General features: G+C 39.3%; 1 protein-coding gene across 1 annotated transcript; it reads right to left on the reverse strand.

Annotated features, from left to right (window-relative positions):
• Positions 1-7,382: 7,382 nt before the first annotated feature.
• On the reverse strand, positions 7,383-11,973 carry fhl5 (four and a half LIM domains 5). The gene is made up of 6 exons (XM_088002664.1): positions 11,607-11,973; positions 11,334-11,515; positions 11,028-11,202; positions 8,747-8,916; positions 8,446-8,632; positions 7,383-7,682 (listed from the first exon to the last, which is right to left on the reverse strand). Exons 2-6 carry the CDS (start codon positions 11,493-11,495, stop codon positions 7,531-7,533), a joined length of 846 nt encoding a protein of 281 aa, XP_087858790.1. The 5' UTR covers positions 11,496-11,515; positions 11,607-11,973; the 3' UTR covers positions 7,383-7,530.
• Positions 11,974-19,479: the final 7,506 nt, after the last annotated feature.

The raw sequence follows: 19,479 nt of genomic DNA on the forward strand, positions 1-19,479 counted from the left end.
CTGCGGAGGCAGTTACGCTACGCCACTGCGAAGAATTAAAAACCGCTGGGAGAAACTCATCCAGCGGATTTAACAAATGGAGCCTTCTGGGTTCACGTTACCCAGGAGAGCCGCTCTGGAGGAGCTGCAGACGTGACATCTGTCCGTTTCGGAGAAGCGAAAAAAAAAAAAAAAAAAATCCTTAAAGCGCACACCGGACCCCGCAGGGTAAAACACTCAGAGTTCAGTTGATCTGTTTGGATCAGACAGATCCAACTGACTGGTGAATTAGCGCAGATTTTTCTGCAGATGGGAACCAGGAGGAAGTGCGTTCAGACCCCAGCGGGTGAAGTGATGCTAATTTAAGTGAAGTCGCTTAATTTAATTTATTAAAAGTTATTGGGGCCTCAGTCAGAGGTTTTTTTGTCACTACGGAGAAAAATGTAGATGCATTTATCTGCTTAATTTGTGATGAGATCAGGATTCACGGTGAATATTCACTAAACCGCATAAAATGCGGCTAAATAGCCGATGTTAATATGATTATAATTTCACGGATAAAAATAGTACAGGGCCAATTTTTTTTTTTTTTTTTATGTTGTCGGTCAAGATAACGGATAACAAAAAAAAGTCTAGCGCGACCTGCCGCCCTGACACCAACTCACACATCTTCATTCACAGTCTTACTTGTAGATCGATTTTTCTTTTCTTGGACGTTTTGATGTTAGCTTGTCGATGTCTCAGTTTTATTCGCTGGTAAAATCAATAAGCAGCTTAAGGTGACTCTGCTGCTCTCTAGTGGCGAGAAGCCGTAATGTTGGCTGGTAACAATCGGAATGCATTATGGGAGATGTAGTTTGTCATCAATTCGTGCTCAAAACCTATTTTAAGTCAATCATGGACCTATAAAACGCTGGGGGGGGCCACATAAAATGACATGGCGGGCCACATGTGGCCCGCCATGTCATGATGGAGTTTGACACATGATGGAGTTTGACACTTGAGTTTGACACATGTGCTTTAGCCCCTCCTGTTGTTTTAGTGTGTTTTATCGATTTAAAATGAATCAAATGAAAAACATTGTGAAGCGTCTGTGAGACAGTCGATTGTGATCCAAGGTGGTTGCAATAATGACACAAGTCGTGTCTTTGTTCCATCTTGGAGGACAAGCGAGTGAACAGGAAAATAATTATAACCAACAGTTATTACATGGAAGATTGCTTGGTGTTAAAAATTATTTGTATTATGAGTCCTACAGGCAATCAAACATTTCACACATCAATATGAAGAACTGCTTTTTGTTGTCAGTGAGAGCTACAGCCATTTTACCTCTGGTTGAGGAAGTAACATGAATGTTACTTCCATCAAGGTAAGAATTATCGTTTCTTTTTTTTATTCTGCTATTGACAAGCTCTGAGTCATGACTTGATTTTAAGTTATTAAACTTTTCTAATCAACTGTTTCAGCTGGTATTTAACTCAGCTCAGTGCACATCACTGAGGAGTCACACAGTTTGCTTAACCCTAGGGCCGGCTCTGCATTCAACCCTTACAGAAATATTTGATGCACCTCTAACAAATTTAAAAGTTATTCTTCTAACTCCATTTAAAGATTTTTATTTCTCTTTGTGCTTTCCCTGGCTAAATGGAATGATAGGTTTTTGTTTTTATGCATAACATGTCCCATCCTTTAAGTTTAAAGGTCAAGTGACCTTAAACTTTCCACTTCCCCATATAGTTTCCTTTCTACTGTTTTAGCCCAATATGAGTTGCACTTTAGATGGTTATAAATGTATTTCAATCATATGGGTAATAAAACGTCTCACGTGCAGCCCTTCACTTGTTGACTTTCCCTTTTCAGCTCAATGCAAACAAACATAAACACATGGAAACCACAAAAGCATGGAAGTATATATAAGTGGAGTAGAATAGTGAAATTCCCTCTGGTCACGCTGACCACCACTGGTTTCCATGTACAGCAGCACATTCTGATAAGTCAACATATTTGCACGGGTGTCTTCCACAATTCAGTTTATGGCTATAGTGTCTGTTAGGATGTGGCTCCGGCCTGTCGCCATGGAAAAGGGAGATATTTTGATATTATTTTTGTGTTTTAAACCCAGTTATTTACAGCATGCGTTTTCTTTAAACTAATCTGAGAAGACGTCTGCTCCCAGGACAGTGAATTGCATGATGGCAAAGAGTTTTTTTTTTTTTTTTTCATTTAGATCAATCACTTTTAGTTAAATAAAGATTAAATCTTAAAATAAACCGGTAAAAATAAAATGATTGCAGGATGCATAGACGGAAATAAAAGACAACACTTTTATATTTTTGTATTTATTTATTTTTTTTATGATTTAGACACAATAACACTACATCATCCATCCATGATATGTGGCTAAATCACATTGAAACTCTTAATTTAATGAGGAAACAAGTAGATAGTTTAAAACAAGAAACTCACAGAATAACACAATTCAGACAGGAGCCCCGGAGCTCACCAGAAATCAATGAAGAGCAAATGAAGACTGGAGAATTAAATATCAAAGCACATTGATTGGTGTGGCAACAGGTGAGTCTTAATTACCACAGGAAGTGAAGATGTGCGGGTAGGGAGCATAAGTGTGTGGAACTGAAGGGAAAATACTTATTCCAATAATTAATTGCAAGAAAACAGTAGCAAGCAGGTGGCATCTACTCAACACAAAGAATAACCAACTCTTCATTGACAGCACAGTTGAGTTGAAATTGTTTAATCTGGTACCCTTTTTAATGGCGCCCTACGAAAACACCCATACAGCCTTTAAAATCTGACACTTTCTAAGATGGAACAGAAATACAAGAGAACCACGAAACTGGAAAGCAATGTGGCTAACTAAGCTCAAAGTCAAGGAACTGTGACACAGACTCAAACATGATCCTAATTATGATGCAATTCAGTGCAGAACGAAAGTCAGTGGATGAACGAATTAATGAAAATCCAGTTGATTCTGTCGAGACATTAATAGTCCCTTTTCACATGAAAAACACCTGACGACGCTTCTAGAAAGCTAAAGATTATTTGGGAAAGATCCTGTCTGAGCCGTCACTCTGGATCCCTGCAGTCACCGGCCCTGCAGAAGCAGGCTCTCTCTTTGTTTGTTCTGTTCTTCTGCCAAGGCAAACACTGTGACTTGTGCTTTGCTGATATCTTGCAGTGGCGGAGGACTCGCAAAAGCTGGATCCCTCACATTAGCTAATGCAACATCATCTCTGGCCACTTTCACATTTTTGCTCTGTCTGCTCTTGTCCCTGCGAGGTTGATGTAACATAATCCAGACACATCTGATATCTCGCCAGCTGAAGACAGGCTGATGTTTCACTTCATTTAATAACACACTCAAAAGATTGCAGTAAGTAGATGGTGCCATTCCCATGTCTGATGAAACTGCGGATAAAGCACTCAAAAAAAAAAAAAAAAAAAACAAAAGAAAAAAACAATGGCAAATGGAAAGACAAGTCAGAAATAACAATTATAATGTAATGACATGTAGGGTCATAAAGAAATCACTATGCGAACACTGAAAGCCTGCACACCTATTTTTGCTGAAAATAATGGGAAAATTGTTCAAGTTAAAACCAAAATAGGCCCTTAAATGGTGCAATTTAAGCAATATGATGGGAGGCATTTAAGGTAATGTTTAGATATGCAAAAAATAGTTGCACTGAGTACTTCTGTCCTCTGCAGTTGGAGTTAGGAATTGCAAGATCCACACATGGGATCAGTCAAATCTGCAGAAGTCCAAATGCATAATATCACCTCTATCTCTCTCTTTCCTGTGATAAAGGCAAATTATTAAACATTACAAGCCGGACTTTTCACAACTGAGCCAATGGATGTCAGATATAACAACACGAAGATTAATTAATTAAACTTCCATCCATTTTCTTTATATCCACTTATCTTCGCAGTGTCACGGGAACAGCTGGTCCATCACAAGGCAACACACACACATCAGAAAGCTTGCACACACACTTACATGTTAAACTGGCTTACCAGTCATGTTTTTAGACTGTGGAAAGACTCAGAGAGACAACCTGGGAATAAAAGCTCTCTGCAGAAAGAGTCCACACCTGGATTTGAACCCAGGACCTTCTACACCCACATAAATAAACCAGAGAAAACAAAATGACAACAACAAACAAACAAAAATTTAATAATACACAACCAAAAGTATGTCTGGGTATTACGGAAGAGGATTGGGGCCACTGAAAAAAAAAAAAAAAAAAAAAAAACAGTTCTGAGAAAAAAAGTCAGAATTCTGAGATTTAAGTCAGAATTCTGAGAAAAAAAAGTCAGAATTCTGAGATTAAAGTCAGAATTCTGAGGAAAAAAAGTCAGAATTCTTAGATTAAAGTCAGAATTCTGAGAAAAAAAAGTCAGAATTCTGAGATTAAAGTCAGAATTCTGAGAAAAAAAGTCAGAATTCTGAGATTAAAGTCAGAATTCTGAGAAAAAAAGTCAGAATTCTGAGATTAAAGTCAGAATTCTGAGAAAAAAAAGTCAGAATTCTTAGATTAAAGTCAGATTTTTTTTTCTTCTTTCCAGTGGCCCTAATTCTCTTCCGTAGGGTATCCAAAAATGTAAGTGGTCACAGTGGCCTTTGGAGAGGCGATGCAGTAAAAATCACTTCCACATAAAGCCTCAGGAGGGCGCCATCAGCCTCTCTGCTGCATGTCAATCCCTGATTTATTCCTCCAGATTGCTCCCTAACAGGCCAAGTAATGAGATGTTTTTTTTTTTTAAACCTCTGTCGTTTGTTTATTTTAAGAGAATAATAATAATTAAAAAAAAACTCTCTACTGATTCATGGCTACATCTTTAACTTAAGGTTTTGATAATTTCCCAGAGGAACTAGCTCACTTTCACAGAACAGAACAATAATGAGTATTGATCGGAGCTTCATGTTTTGTTAGGAACTTATTACAGAAGGCTAATTTCTTTCAGATTTATTCATTACATTCTGAGATTGGGAGCCATTTTACTCTATGAATAGATTCCTGGCATGTGAGAAACCCCGTTGGTTAAAATTAACAAATGCAGCCAGGCAAGAGATGGCCTTCTGCAGTTCCTGTCGGCGAAAAACTAAGCACCAATATGCCAGAAAAAATAACCGAGGCAGCCTGCGACTATGTAAATGTCACACAAATGATCAACTTACAGCCAGATAGATGACAGAAAAAAAATACCGTTGGTATGTGAACTACAAATACAACCCATAATATGAGAGTTAGAGGAAGTAACAGCAAATATCAGACACCATCTGCTGTCCTGCGACGGTTTCATCATCCAGCTGGAAAACAGTGAAGTCACATGAATGGATGAGTCCAGCTTGACAAAAAAAAGTGAAAAATCTGGTGTGTAAAGCCTCATCTTTACTCATCCAATTAGATAAGTAAAAATATTCTTAAAAAATGAAATAAATTACAAATCAATTAAGCAAGTAACTTGTTGCGTATGAATATTCTGCTGTTTGTTTGTGCTGGGAGCTGATTTGTTGGCTGGTTGGTTCACCTGGTTCAGAAGATCTCCACTGAGACCTGAAGTCTGTTTGCGCTGCTGTTCCAACACGCTGCAGACGTTCAGCATGTGAGGGAAACACGTTTCCGGCTGCCAGCACTTCCCTCGGCCACTGCAGGGGAGGACGCAGGCATTTCCATGTCTTTATCGCAAGCATGCCTGAGGGATGAGGATAAGGGAAGGATTTTCTCTAGAAGCAAATATCCCCAGGCGGGATGTATGTTTGAGTTTTGAGTGCTGTGAAATGATTGAATCAGACTGTTTGACAAGGTGGAAAGCTCTGACCCACATAAAAAGCGCTAGGTAACAACTCGCTGCCTCGTGTGATTTAGGTATGGAAGCTCTTAACGTCCTCTGGTTTTGCAAAGGAGTCAAACAGTTCAGACGTTTACATAATATTTGGCATGAATATTATATAGGTTAATGACTTTTAAGAGTTTATTTTAAAGGATTTTTGAGGACAGGTGGTTGATACAACTTCGTTTGGTTTTAGGAGGAGAGAACCTTTGAATTAACAGCTTCACATTTGCAACTTTGACACAGTCTGATGTTCAGACAGGAAGATAATCCCTAGCACATATTAAAGCTGGTTTTGGAAGAGATAACACATGTCAGCATTACATTTCTGGATTGGCCCTGAAAGGTAGATTTACATTTTCTGGACAATCAGGACCAAACATTTTAAATTTCTCTGCCATTTCAGAGAAGAAACCCTTGGTGAAATATTGAGCCAGAATTATGCCAGAAATATAATGGAAACATTACTCACTGGTTGCTATGCAACTTCCTGAGATATTTATCAGCATGAGAAGCCTGCACATATTGTGATTTTAAAGATGATTAAAAAACAAGATCAACTCAAATAAATCATTAAAAGTCCAGCAGTAATGTGACAGTCATGCCAGCAAACTTCTCACCCAATCTGTACCTGTTAATTGTGGCAACACCTACAGCAGCTCAGACTGTGGGATCTAGGAAAGACACATTTCTCTCTACTCCCACCTGTGATCTGAATCATGATCCTGAACCTAAAAGAAATCCCATCTGCTTTAAAAGAGTCATTGAGATCAAGGAACGACTTTTATTCAACCAACGCATAAACACAGAGCTTTTCCAGAGCATAAAGAAGCACAGAGGAGATCAAACCGAGGGCAGACGTGCGTCGGTCTCTCGGGACGAGCAGATGGTTGAAATGTGGGACTGTCCTCAGATGTGCTGCTGAGTTTTTACTGGCATTATTCGCAGTAGCTTTGGCATAAACTCAGGTATCTATTTGTGCTTTTTTAAAATCTGTAAATATACATTTTGAATGTTTGAATTTTCTTGACTTGTACCAAACTTTAGTAGTTTTATTTCATTAGACGTACTGTAATTTTTTAGTTTCATTGAATATGTGTGTGGCATTATCAAATACTGAACACTTTAGCATTGCTAATTAACAATGCCTGTCCATTCAGTACATGTGTGCATCTAAATCAAATTGATAATCTCCTCTTGAAATGAGAAACAACAGATATTAGAATACTTTATTGCAGCAACGTCTTATATTTTGACAAAATTCATGTTATTTTGTGAATATATTTGCATGCATTGATGTGCAAGTGTCATGCAAGGCAGCAGATACTGTTTTCTTTTTTTTTAGCACCAAGTAATTCAGTTTTTTCTCACATATTTTTGATCTACAGTCTAAAAACAAACATTATTTCACTCTTGTCAAAATGAATAAGCATCTTTGCATAAAGCACCACGGTTGTACATGTTTACAGGAAACTGAGAAGTTTACAGAAGCACCAAATGTCACAGTAGCATTGATATGAATGCCATTATGAAGACTTTCACAAAAGAACACTACAATAAAGCAAAATGAGAAAATGTTGATCACGTAATGAGGGAACAGCATCATCCAATCTAGTACCGATTAACGTGCCCAGCGTATTAACAAAAGAGAGCATAAGTTGTTGCATCGTGGGTGAACTTGTCATGCACAGGTCATTTCTCCCTGCCGCAGTCGGTGCACAAAATGTCGTCCCGCTGGGTGAGGAAGCCGCGTCCCACCAGAGACACAGAGCACTGCATGCAGGTGAAGCACTCGCTGTGCCACTGGCGCTCCTCAAATGAGATGTATTTGGCACCTGCCAAACCTGAAAAAGAAAAACAGGTGACATGTATGTTTGCTAAAGAAACTCCAAATTGAATGCACACACTTTTTTTTTCCCTTTTAAATTTTATTGCTAGTGTTATCTAACTCGTCCGGAAAAGCTAAAGCTTACACTTGTTATTCATTAACAACTGACCTCATCAGTTGTTAAGGATGAGGTCATTAACAACCTTATGAATGGTCTTTCATAAGAAGACCATTCTTCTTATGAAAAATGGTGGGATGTAACTACACTGGTTCGTTCCCTTGCATGGATCTGCTCTTTAATCAAAGTTCACAAATTTTCAGGCTGAGGTCGGGGCTTTTAGACCATTCATTTCTTCATTGTAAAAATCAGCTTTCATGTGTGTTTGTGATCATTGTGCTGCTGGAACACTATCAACCATTCGATGCAAGATGGCTGCCTGATGTTTAAAGGAAACTGGCTAGGACACAACAGCATTGATATCGGTCTCTCGTGCCATAGCCCAAGTTTGAATTTTCTAAAGTGTGTGTCAACCTGCTGACGCACAGTCAGTATTTGTAGATTTGTGTAATATTGTGTATCATAATCACTATGTTTCATTTTTACTATGTGTTGAATGGGAAGCATCTGCAATAATTAAAAATCCTTTAATCTGTTCCTACTTTTGAAAGTTTTTCCTTTTTGTTGTCTCTCCAGCCGTTAAAATGCATACCTCACGATCCCACGTTATTACGACCCTTATGACAGCAAAGTTATGCAAAACATACCAAGAACGACTCACTAGAAATGGGTTTGGTGCAACCGACACACTTCTTTGCATACAGGTTGCTGAAACAGTCCAGGCAGTATGGGTAGTTTTCCCTGGAAGTGAAGCGATACCCTGAAAGCTGCTTTCTGCAGCCGATGCAGAGGAAGCACTCACGATGCCACGGCTTATCTTGATAGGTCACGCCACCCGTGGTGATGGCCTGATGTACACGATACAACAAATATGAGCGCAAATGGTAATTCTTTCTCAGATTGACCTGAGTAGTCATTACATAAAAATTACACACTTATGTTTTTATTTTGTTGTTGTTTACCTTCTTACAAGCACAGCACTGGTATGCAAACTGCTTTTCAAAGCAGGGCACACAAAAGTAGCCAGAGTCTTTGGGGATGAAAGACTTGGTTCCTATTGGCTGTTGGCAGCGGTGGCACAGGAAGCAAGTCTCATGCCAGCTGTTCCCCTTGTACTCCATTTTTCGGGAACCTGGCAAACGACACGAGAGCAGCGAAGCCAGCATATGGTACCTCAATGACAGAATACATGCTGCCGAAAATAGTCTTAGTTGGTCAGTGGAGCCCGTGCAATCTAAGGTTAGGGATTATAGATGGATCTGCATAACTGGTATAATTACTGGGTAACTTTATAAAGGTGATGTTAGTAGTTTATAATATAAAATGTTGTAGAGGATTATTGCAAATACTGGACTAAATATTGCTCTGATCAGGAAATATCTTTAGGTTCTACATGCAAAAGTGATTTGTGGAAGTTGCACGTCGACAAACAACCAAATCAGAAGATCCTGATTCAGTGCTTTAAGAGCAATTTTAAAGCAAATTTTATTCTAATTAGGCAAGTTGATTTTGCAATGAAAAGTCCTGGAAAAATATTTTTAGAACTATAAAAGCATTTTAGGAAAACTAAAACATTTCTCACTGATTGTAAACTGCTTTGTTCTTGTTTTTTTATCTTTTACTTGTTATGCCTACATGTACTATGAGCGCGGCTCAGGTTTAAATATGTACGAGTGTTAATGAATAATTTATAATAGCAACTGTCATTATGTTTTAAATGCGGCCGCCTCGGATACCGAACTGCTCTAACTCGTAGTTAGACTTTCCACATTAGGGCACATTCTTGTATTTGCTATGTTCCCTTTTTATGTGCACTTGGGAAAAAAAAACAACTTTTGAGTATAAATTTGTCTTGGAAGCTGAAAGTTTCTGAATTGACGGTTTTCTAGTTCCAAGTCTGAAAACACTAGGATTTGTTTTGGTGCTTGCCATTTCAGATAAATGCTGCTCTGACTTGCTCCAGCTTCACAGAAAAAATGAAAAATAAAAAAAGAAATTCCAAGGAAATCACATGAAGGAGTATCTGTCTACATCTACTACAGATAACTAAACTATGACTGATATTTACTTCCCAGAACTTCTCTTCAAAAACAAGCAGATATCAGAACCATCACTTTACTGAAGAATCAGTTGCTACCAAAACTATGAGGCTGCTAGGTGTTGTACTTATGCTTTACTTGGCATGATGTTTCCCAATTATCCATACTCTGTCATTAAAAACTCTGATTGTACTGTCTTACGTTATATTTCTTTCAGTTTTTGTTAAATTGTCCCATAGACTGTAGGGGTCTTCAACTTTGAGCAAATCAAAGAACCATTTTTACCCTTATTTCAGGTGAATAAAACTAGTTCAGAGCAGCAAATATCACACAATGTTTTGAAGGAAGGCATTTTATCATTTTTGATAAACATCTACTGTTGGAAACTTGATGTCATTTTAAAATATCCATCCTTTTGGTTCTATTTTTGGATATTAAAATAAAGAAAACTTATGCAAAAAAGAGGAAGAATAAATTTTCTTCTTGGATTTATTTTGTGGAAAATCATTTAAAATAAACTGTTTCCTACTTAAAGACAATGAATTATGGGCATTCAATGCAGTTATTCCAAGAAAATAAGGATAACTGAGAAAATGTGGTTTATATTTGAAAGCATTAGATGTTCATCATTTTAACAAAAATTATTGTGCAAGGTCCAAAGAGCCATTTATGACTTCAGGCCTGCAGAACGCAGACCCTTGCCTTAAACTATCAGTGCTCCCTCCACCCCCATCAGTACCTTAGAAAACTTTCTGGAGCTCCATTTGCCTGAAAATGACAACTCCTAAAGGAATATGCAAGACTTAAGGGAAGGAAGCCTTATAAACAAAAGAGCAAAACTGGCTCAAACTGAAAGGTGAGAAAGATAAGTTTTGTTTGGCCATTGAAAGATTTCAGCTCCAGACACATTTGACAAATCCCTGTATAAACCTGATATGGGCTTATTAAAACCAGAGATTAAAAGCTCACTCAGTGCTTTGGAAACTGTAGATGTGGGAACAACTGCAGAATGGCTATTAATAGACCTTGTGTTTGGATGGTTTCGCTTGCAAGTGTTGAGTGTTGCTAAGATCAATAAAGAAGCTCTCAGTTTCACTAATGACATAAAAGTTTTGCCCAACATATTACCCTAAGTGTAATATATTATTAAACACAATAAGCCTCATTCTTAATCTCGTGGAGCTGTGTTCATGCCTGCCAGTACCTGGCATGACGGTCTTCTTGCAGGTGCTGCATTTGGATGAGTAATCGTGTGCATAGCATTCAGTGCAGAGCAGTAAATCCTCCTTGGCTGCAAAGGCCTTCTCCACCAGTGAGCGGCTGCACTTTGCACACTTGAAGCACTGCTCATGCCAGTGGTGATCCTTATAGGACAGGTCCTACAAATGTTGAATCCACATTAGCTTCAGATCATTCAGCTGCTACTCATTCAGGGAACATTTCTGCAGCAGCTGGAGTCTGAGGATGACATATATTTTTTTTCCCCAGGGCGTCATTGTTTCGTACTTACCCTGAAGTTGCAGCCAATAGGTAAAGAGCACACTTCACAGCAGTTAGCAAATAGGTTCTCGTAGCACTTTGTGCAATACTGCGTGTCCTCTTTCATGATGTACTTCTTCCCCAACAAAGAGTCTTTGCAGTAATGACAGTCAAACCGCTCAACGGAGGACATTTTGTTTCGCTTTTCTTTATCTGTGGGTCAAACAGAGCAGCAGGATGAAAAGACAACGAGGACAAACAAGAAATATTATTCGAGAAGTGTGGTAGTCCCTGGACTTCTCACTTTTAACCAAGTAGAATATGCCGAGAAAATGTTCCCTCTTCTTCCCCAAAGAGCAGAGCTGTCCTCTAAAGCGTCTACCTCGGCTGATGTGAGGCGAGAGTGAGGCTGAAGTCAGGGACAGCGATGGTCAACTCGTCCAAACACTGGGATGAGGCAGGGATTGAAACAGGGGTCAGGGAGGATTATGGGGTGTCTAGTGTGGGGCTCTTCTATAAATACAGACCTGCTCATATTAGTGGTAATCTCTAGAGAGAATGTGCATACTGCGCTGAATCCTCCTTCACCTTTTAAGGGAGCTCATCGAGAACACATCACGAAAGCCTTTTATTTGGCCTCATTGTCGCTGATTTACCCACCATGAAGCTAAAAAAAATGCAAGCAGAAATTTCATTCTGGATACAAAAACGTACTCTTGGGGAAAAATGTCAAGCTATACGAATGATAAAGTGATCAATTACTGTCATACAGAGGTCCAAAAGCAGAGACAGCTGGCCATTTGGACGCTGCGACATGCAAGGACACACTTGTGGAAGTTGTCGGGGGCACAGGCGATTACAGATGGCTGATGAAAGGTAGGTGCCAGCAGCAGCTTTGTGGATGCCAGGTACTGAACCTGAGAGCCAGGAGCCTCTTACTGTTTGCTTGGCAGCACTTCACAAAGGGAAAGCTCCGGCTTAGTGTGCGCTTAATCCATCCACAGTAAAATAAAGACAAGGAGGAGTAGAACAGGCAGTTTAAATGTGGACTATCTTGCTAATCATAGTGCTTCTTTGGTTGCAGATCGTGTTTGGTTTAATAAGCTAAGCCAAGCTCCAAGGATAAAAGTCATCATCATGTAGGAGACAACAAATGTCAACATTTACAGCACCTTGTAAAGGCACTCATCCCTCTTCAACTTTTTCCCAGTTCGTTGAGCACAACTGTGCTCTGAACAGCTGTCAAGACATGGTCGACCACTTCAGCAGATGGAGCGCCTTCATCAGAGAAGTCAAGAAGTCAATGGTGACTCTGGAGGAGCTGCAGAGATCCACAGCTTAGGTTTGGGAATCAATTGACTCCACAACTATCTGTCTTTTTTGTAAGAGTGGTGGAGCAAAAACATTGAAAGCATTGAACACTGAAAGCTCTAAAAACTCATGCTAAGAGATGAGGCAGCAGACATTTGGACAAAGGTGCTTTTGTCATATAACTTTTTGACCAACATGCAAAACTTTATGTGTGACAGAAGACATTGCTCATTAACCTGAATACATCTCCCTTTGGTGAAACATTGGTGCGGTTTTCATGGACAGAGACATGGAAGACAGCTACTCTGGTGTAGATTAGGTCAAAGGGCATAGTTCTGTTAGAAAAGATTTTTATTTGTAAGACTTTTAAACCAGATGCACTTCTTCTTCCACTTCATAGTTATCTGCCACACAATGTGTTGGTGTGCTGCATAATACAATAATAAAAATAAAAAAATCCACGTCAAAGATGATGAACAATTAATTTCTGTCGAGACCCGATACATGCATCTGTATCAGTTTTCCAACGACAATATGGGGGGTGTGGGGGTGTGGAGTCTAAAATAGCCTGGGAAAACCACAAGTCTAATCCCTCACAGATGCACACGGGGAGGTCAAAGAGAAGGATGAGGCAGCGAGGAATGAAATTCTTTGAGGATGAACTCTGTTCCCTTGTGTCTTCATTTGACATTTACCTCATAACAACCTCTCGTAAAGAGAAGTATCTGGACTTATGCATTGGTAACGACTAAAACCCTTTTCTTGGCTCAGCCTGTGGTACTGGAACACGGTTCTGCACTGTATGTGGGTTGCATCTTCCAACCTCCAAGGCGCAGGGCTAAGTTATTTTTGACCCACATCAAACACGTTACGTAAGACTCTGCACAATAACTGTATCTGACCTGAAGTCATTCCTTACTCGAGAAGTCTTTTTTTTTTTTTTTTCCCCCGAAGTGGACAGATTCTCTGGATTACGCAGAGCTACACGATGATTCAGATTAAATTATCAGCGTATGAAATCCTCTCTTCCTCTGGTGTCTCGATGAGTGATTGATGAGCACAAAAGCCGTGCAGACGTTAAGTGAACCCTGAAGCGACTACATGACAACTGCAACATTGTGCCTCCTAATCTTTTGCTGTTGCACATCTGTCGTCATGTGACATCGAAGCAAAGAGGGAGTGACCTATATTTCCCCATCAAATAAAAATCATCATGGATTTGCAAGTTAAAGTCACGTAAAATACATGGCATGTCAACAACCCGCAGATTATCATGTGGTAACTTTTACACACTAAGTTTTATGGTGGCTCTTGTTTGTGATTTTCCTCCGCACAACAATCAGCCTCTTGTAATATTAACCTGCACAGCTGGTGGTGCCAACCCTACTGAGCAAAAAGGGGGTTGCTGATTTTGCATGTTCCTTTTTGTCTGTCAATCGCCGGAACTCGACCAGTGGGCAGCTGCCAACAGATTTTGTATGCAGACTGTCTAAGTCCAGTAAATAGCCCTTTATTTGACCTGGACTCGGATGTCCTCTTAATTTATTCAAGCTTTACAATAAGGTGTCAGCTGCTCCTTTTTGCCTAAATCAGGCCGTCCCAGAGAAGAAAAGCGTTGACTGTGGTGGCGACTCCTTTGCGGCGGGGCGAGAGATCAGCATGACACAGACGCATCTGTGTGAAGTGCAAAAGCTTTGCTGCACCAAAGCTGACAGCTGGTTGGCATGGTGATGATAACATAAGTGGCTCCCATCAGGCTGGAATGAGGGGCAGCTTTAGTAGTTAATGAGAGGAGTCACACAAACCTGTCCTTCTGAAGGCCTCTGTGCTCTGCTGCCATGTGGAGGGCTTGCTTTCAACACAGTATTTTCAGCTGAACAGGATAGTCACAGAGGGGGCTGTAGGAGGCAAGGATGTACAATCATTTCAGTCTGCAGTCTCACAAAACCATAAATCCCTTCAGCAAGGCCTTGTGAGTGCCTTCACTAACTCATCCCAATTCCCCGGCAGTCCTCAGCAAAAGGGAGGGTGTGATTCTGAATGGATGTCAAGATCGGTGACTTGTATCCACAGAGTTTGTGGAGTTTTGAATAACGTGTCATGTTTTGTGGGTTTTGGTGACGAGATAGGTACGGCGGACCCAGGTTGTGGAGAACAATTGTAGTTTAATGATGAGCAAAGAAGAGCACAGAGAAGTCCAGGCAGCACAGGTGAGCATAAACTCAAACTCTGGCAGCACCGGTAGTCAACAACACAACATGACGAGACAGTATAGACAAGGATCCGACAAGGACCTGGGAACACAGGTGGGATTAAATACACAAGGGCTAATCAAGGAGCATGAGACACAGCTGGGAGCTATCAAGGACACAACACAGGAACTAAATTAACGTACAGAAACCAAATGCTCAATTTTAACTCACCTGTGATACAAAAGATTCATTTTTAGCGTTCAAACCTGTAGGCTTTGGTAGAGGTGAATGTTTTCGGTTGAAGTTTAATGAAACACATGATGAAAGGAGTGTAAAATGCATAAAGATTAAAATTACACATTCAACCCCTAAAGTATCAGAAATTCTGTATGTTTACATAAAATACAAGCAGACATATTGACATTTTGTCTGTATTTTATGCAGTCAGTGTTCATTACAAATAATGACTACAGCTGTGAATATATGTAATCTGTGTTTTTGTTTTCACAGCATCTTGGGATGGTTGCCAAAAGCTGTGTCCACGTCGGGTTAATTAAGTTGAGATGATTAATTATGCCCAATAACATATGAGAAAATGCCCTGTAATCCTTTCAGGAACTTTGATGATTAATACTAATACTAATTAGTAGAGGTGTGCCGATCGATCGGTCACCGATCATAATCGGGCCGATTTTCGTGAAAAAGTGCATGATCGGTGATCAGCGATCATTGTCTCTTTTACCGATACCGATCACCTGCTTCTCATTTCCCAGCCTGCCTGTGCAACTGGTCTCCTCTTTCCTTCACTCTGTGCAAACGCGCAACAACAAATCCTAAGCGATGTGGAACTATAACGCACTGAGTGAAAGGGGAAGTTTGCGTGTTGCGGCGGAAAATTGAAGCAGGTCAAAATGCATCAACACAACGAAGCTAATACGACATAAAAACAGTGCCATACTTGACGGAGTTTGGCTACATCGAGGCTCACTGCAGTAAAAAAGACATACGGAGGATCAGATAGCAGGTAAAGCAGCGCACAGCTACAAACACTCACCCAAATTAGCATGACGGTCAGAAAGCTAAACAAATAACCCGCAAAATTATTTAAGTCTTCGATCTGCGATGTAAGACGCTGGTTCTGCTCTCCTGTTGAACCGCTGCTACGCTACAGGTAGTAATATTTGACAGACGGAGCTTCGCTTCTGCTCCACCTGGTAGTGACTCTCACACCGAACCTGCTTAAAGCTGCAGCATCTAACTTAAAAAAATACATTTTACCTACGTATTAAAACTTCCGCTGTCCTAACATGAGACAAATAATCTCTGAAAAAATAATCGATCTCCTCCCTGTTCTGCATAATTACTCCGCTCAGTCAGAAACAGCCAATCAGAGCTAGCAGTAATCAGCTAGCCGCCATGCTAACAGGAAGTTTTCATTCAGTAACTCTGGATTGTTTATTGTAATGGATCCTGTTTTTGCCTTTGAATGTTAAGTTTTATACTTGAACTTTTTGGCAATGTTGAGAGGTTTTATTTTGACTCTTTGCATTATTTAGCCTCTTCAGAGCCGTCATATGTTATCAGTCTGTTAAAGATAGTATTATCTATAGCAGTACAATTTGCACAATGCCTGTTTTGTTTAGTTTTCTTCTTGAAAAAAGTTATTAAAAACAAGTTTTTGTCTAAATTAAGGTGAATTCATGGTTCCTTTTTCCACATAATGTAACCGGTAGTGTTTATGATAAAAAATAAATAAGAATTATGTGATCGGTATCGGTGATCGGTATCGGTGTATCGGCCATCATGGATGATCGGTATCGGTATCGGGAGGAAAAAACCTGATCGGCACATCCCTACTAATTAGACATTTGAAAAATGTTTATATCAGTTTGGATTTGTTTCGCTACATAAACTATAAATTGTACAAGTTAAACTTGAATGTCTTAGAAAACCCACCAGTTTCAGGGTCCTCAACACAAAACCACTGTAGTATTCAGCTGCCTGAATACTACAGGCAGCTGGATTTACATGTTATTTACTTTTATTCTGTAGCAGTGATGTTTACATTTGGCTTAACGCAGCTTTAGATGAACATTTAAGTTCAGTGTGGAGTTAGTGCCTCATCCTTTTTAAAATTGCTTTCCTGTTGCAGCTCAGCTAGAACTAAAAAAAAAAAGATTTTATTTGTCACAAAGAAAAGTTAAAATAATGAGAAAGAATTTATTCAGATACTTCTTTTTATGTAAATTCCTTCAAATTAGCACCTTGGATCATTTATTATAATGCTTGAGCACCAGGTGATCCTTTTAAATTTAAGTTTTTATGAACAAGATCTCATTTTGTCATAAAAAATATCTCAAAATAGAGAAAAAAACTTAATAACAGAATAGGTCCAATGACCATGCTGAGCAGATTTGTATAATTTGCATGAAACTAGTCTCTGAAACAGTTGTGGTGCAGTGTTAAGACATATAATAGCTTTTCTCCCTGGTGAGAGTTGTCCCCCAGTGGACTCATTGCATAAAGCCTGTAGTCATAGCTTCAGTTGTTGATTAGTCTCTTGAGAAGTGTTGGCTAAATCTGTTGGCGTGTTCTTTGTTCCTTACTAATGCGTTTTGACATCAGATTGAAGAAAAACAGCATTAGAGCTCAAGGTTATGTTCAATAGTGAAAGTAAAAACATTTCCACATGCAGTGTCACGCACAATGTAAAGTGAACTCAAGGAAATGGGAATGAATAGATGCTTACCGTAAGAAAACCACTAATTAGTGAGGGTAACAGGAACAAATAACAAATGCAACAGAGCATAAAGACTGAACCGTTGGAGCAAAGGAAAAAGTTCATGTGACCTTTTGAGTCCTGATTTTACCAAATCTGATTTTGGCTCCACATTTGTGTTATAGTTTTAATTTGTTCGTTTGAATTAATTGTTTATTGTTTGTCTTTGTTTTTTTCCCCTGGCCTCCTTGTTTTGTGTAGGCTAGCCTTTGTGTACAAATTCCCTTTTGTGTTCATTGTGTGAGATCAGTTCATGTTGGTTATTCTTAGGTTTGTCTTAGGTGATATTTTCTTTTCTATTAATTAATTATATAATTAATTAATTATATAATTAATTAATATATGAATTATGTAATTATTCACCAATATAAAAGAGCAATTTTCTTAGTCCTCTTTTGCATCTTGATAGATGATAGAAACCAAACTGCTTATAGATTTATATCAAGGGAGAATACAAACATCAGCAATTTTCTCAGCTTAAATTAAACATGGCTTAATTTAGGCCATGTTTATAGAAATTGGGTAAGAGATAAAGGCACTATGATCATTTTGTGACAGATTTCTGCTCATCCCACATTGGAACAGCCTGGTTTAGTGGACAGACTCACCACGTAGTAATGGCGCCTGCAGGCACGTCGCTAGCGTTAGCGGCTAACAGGCGATGTCCAAACCAGTAATGTATCTCAATGAAGAAATCCTACAACCTGTGAAATCTGACACCACTCCGTTTTTGTTTACTTTTTGTGAAGAAGGAAGTTGCGCTGGTCTTCTTAAGAGGTTTTGTGTCTATTTCTTCAGTAGATCTTGGTGCAGCGCCCCCATAGGCGACGGTGGTGGGGGGTGGGGAACGACAACAGGTTTTCCAGTTAGTTTTAGTCTTTTGACACAGTGCAGTTTGAATTTAAACTACAGTTCTGAAAACTGTAGTTTTCAAATGTTCCAATTTCAGTCCCCAATCGAACAGAGTCTACCTGTGTATCCGGTCTTTAAATCATCATGTCTCACGTTGCACAGAGTGGCAGGAAGAAAGAAGTTCTGAGGAAAAAACAAAAGTCAATTTCTTGGAAGAATGACTCCATGCAGAAGTATTCACAACCGTTTCAAACTGAAGACATTCTTGTGTTGGTCGAGTGCACACAATGAATGGAGTAACCACAGCATCTAAGACTTTCTAGTTCTGCTAGCTATGTTCCCAGAACTTGCAACATACTTTTAAATTATGAGGTGCTGCTTACAGTGTTAGGTCCTGTAAAGTAGTGTTAGGAGATGGTTGCACAAAAAAGTATTTTGAAGAGATTTTTTTATGTTAGCATAAACAACGTAATGTCTTGATATATTCTTATTTTTGTGTGTACGTTTTGCTACCCTTTGGGCCCTTAGAGTTCAGCTTCATGACATTTCCTATTATTAATCTAAAATACTTGCAGTATCAAGGCTTTAGGCCTGCTCTGTGTGAAATAGTTCAACCCGGTCTTGGTGTCTGTGAGGGAACAAGATGGCGACTATGTCAACGAGAGCCGATGTCAACGCTTCAGATGATGCATGGGAGATTGTTTAGTCTTCTTCTCTCAGTCTACCTGTTCTGCCTCCTCTCACTGATGCACCTGGTTCCTGTCTATTGTCAAGTAATTTACCATTTACCTTTTCACTGTCCTTCTCGCTTCTTCAGCTTCGTCCTTGACAAACAACTCTAATTATTACAATATCATTCGATACAGTTGGCTTCATGTTTCTGTATACAAACAAAATGAGTTTGGTTAAGGCTGTAGACATTTGTTGTGTTTCTGCACTACATAAATAAATTCACTTGAACTGAATTGTCTTGTGTATGTAAAAATCTGGTTTCAACTCAGTTTTCCACGCAAACGTTTGCTGTAAAAAGACCAGACTCTTCA

The sequence above is a fragment of the Poecilia mexicana genome, unplaced genomic scaffold, assembly GCF_051168715.1.
Source record: "Poecilia mexicana isolate PSO_F unplaced genomic scaffold, ASM5116871v1 scaffold_22, whole genome shotgun sequence".
NCBI classification, from domain to species: Eukaryota; Metazoa; Chordata; class Actinopteri; order Cyprinodontiformes; family Poeciliidae; genus Poecilia; species Poecilia mexicana.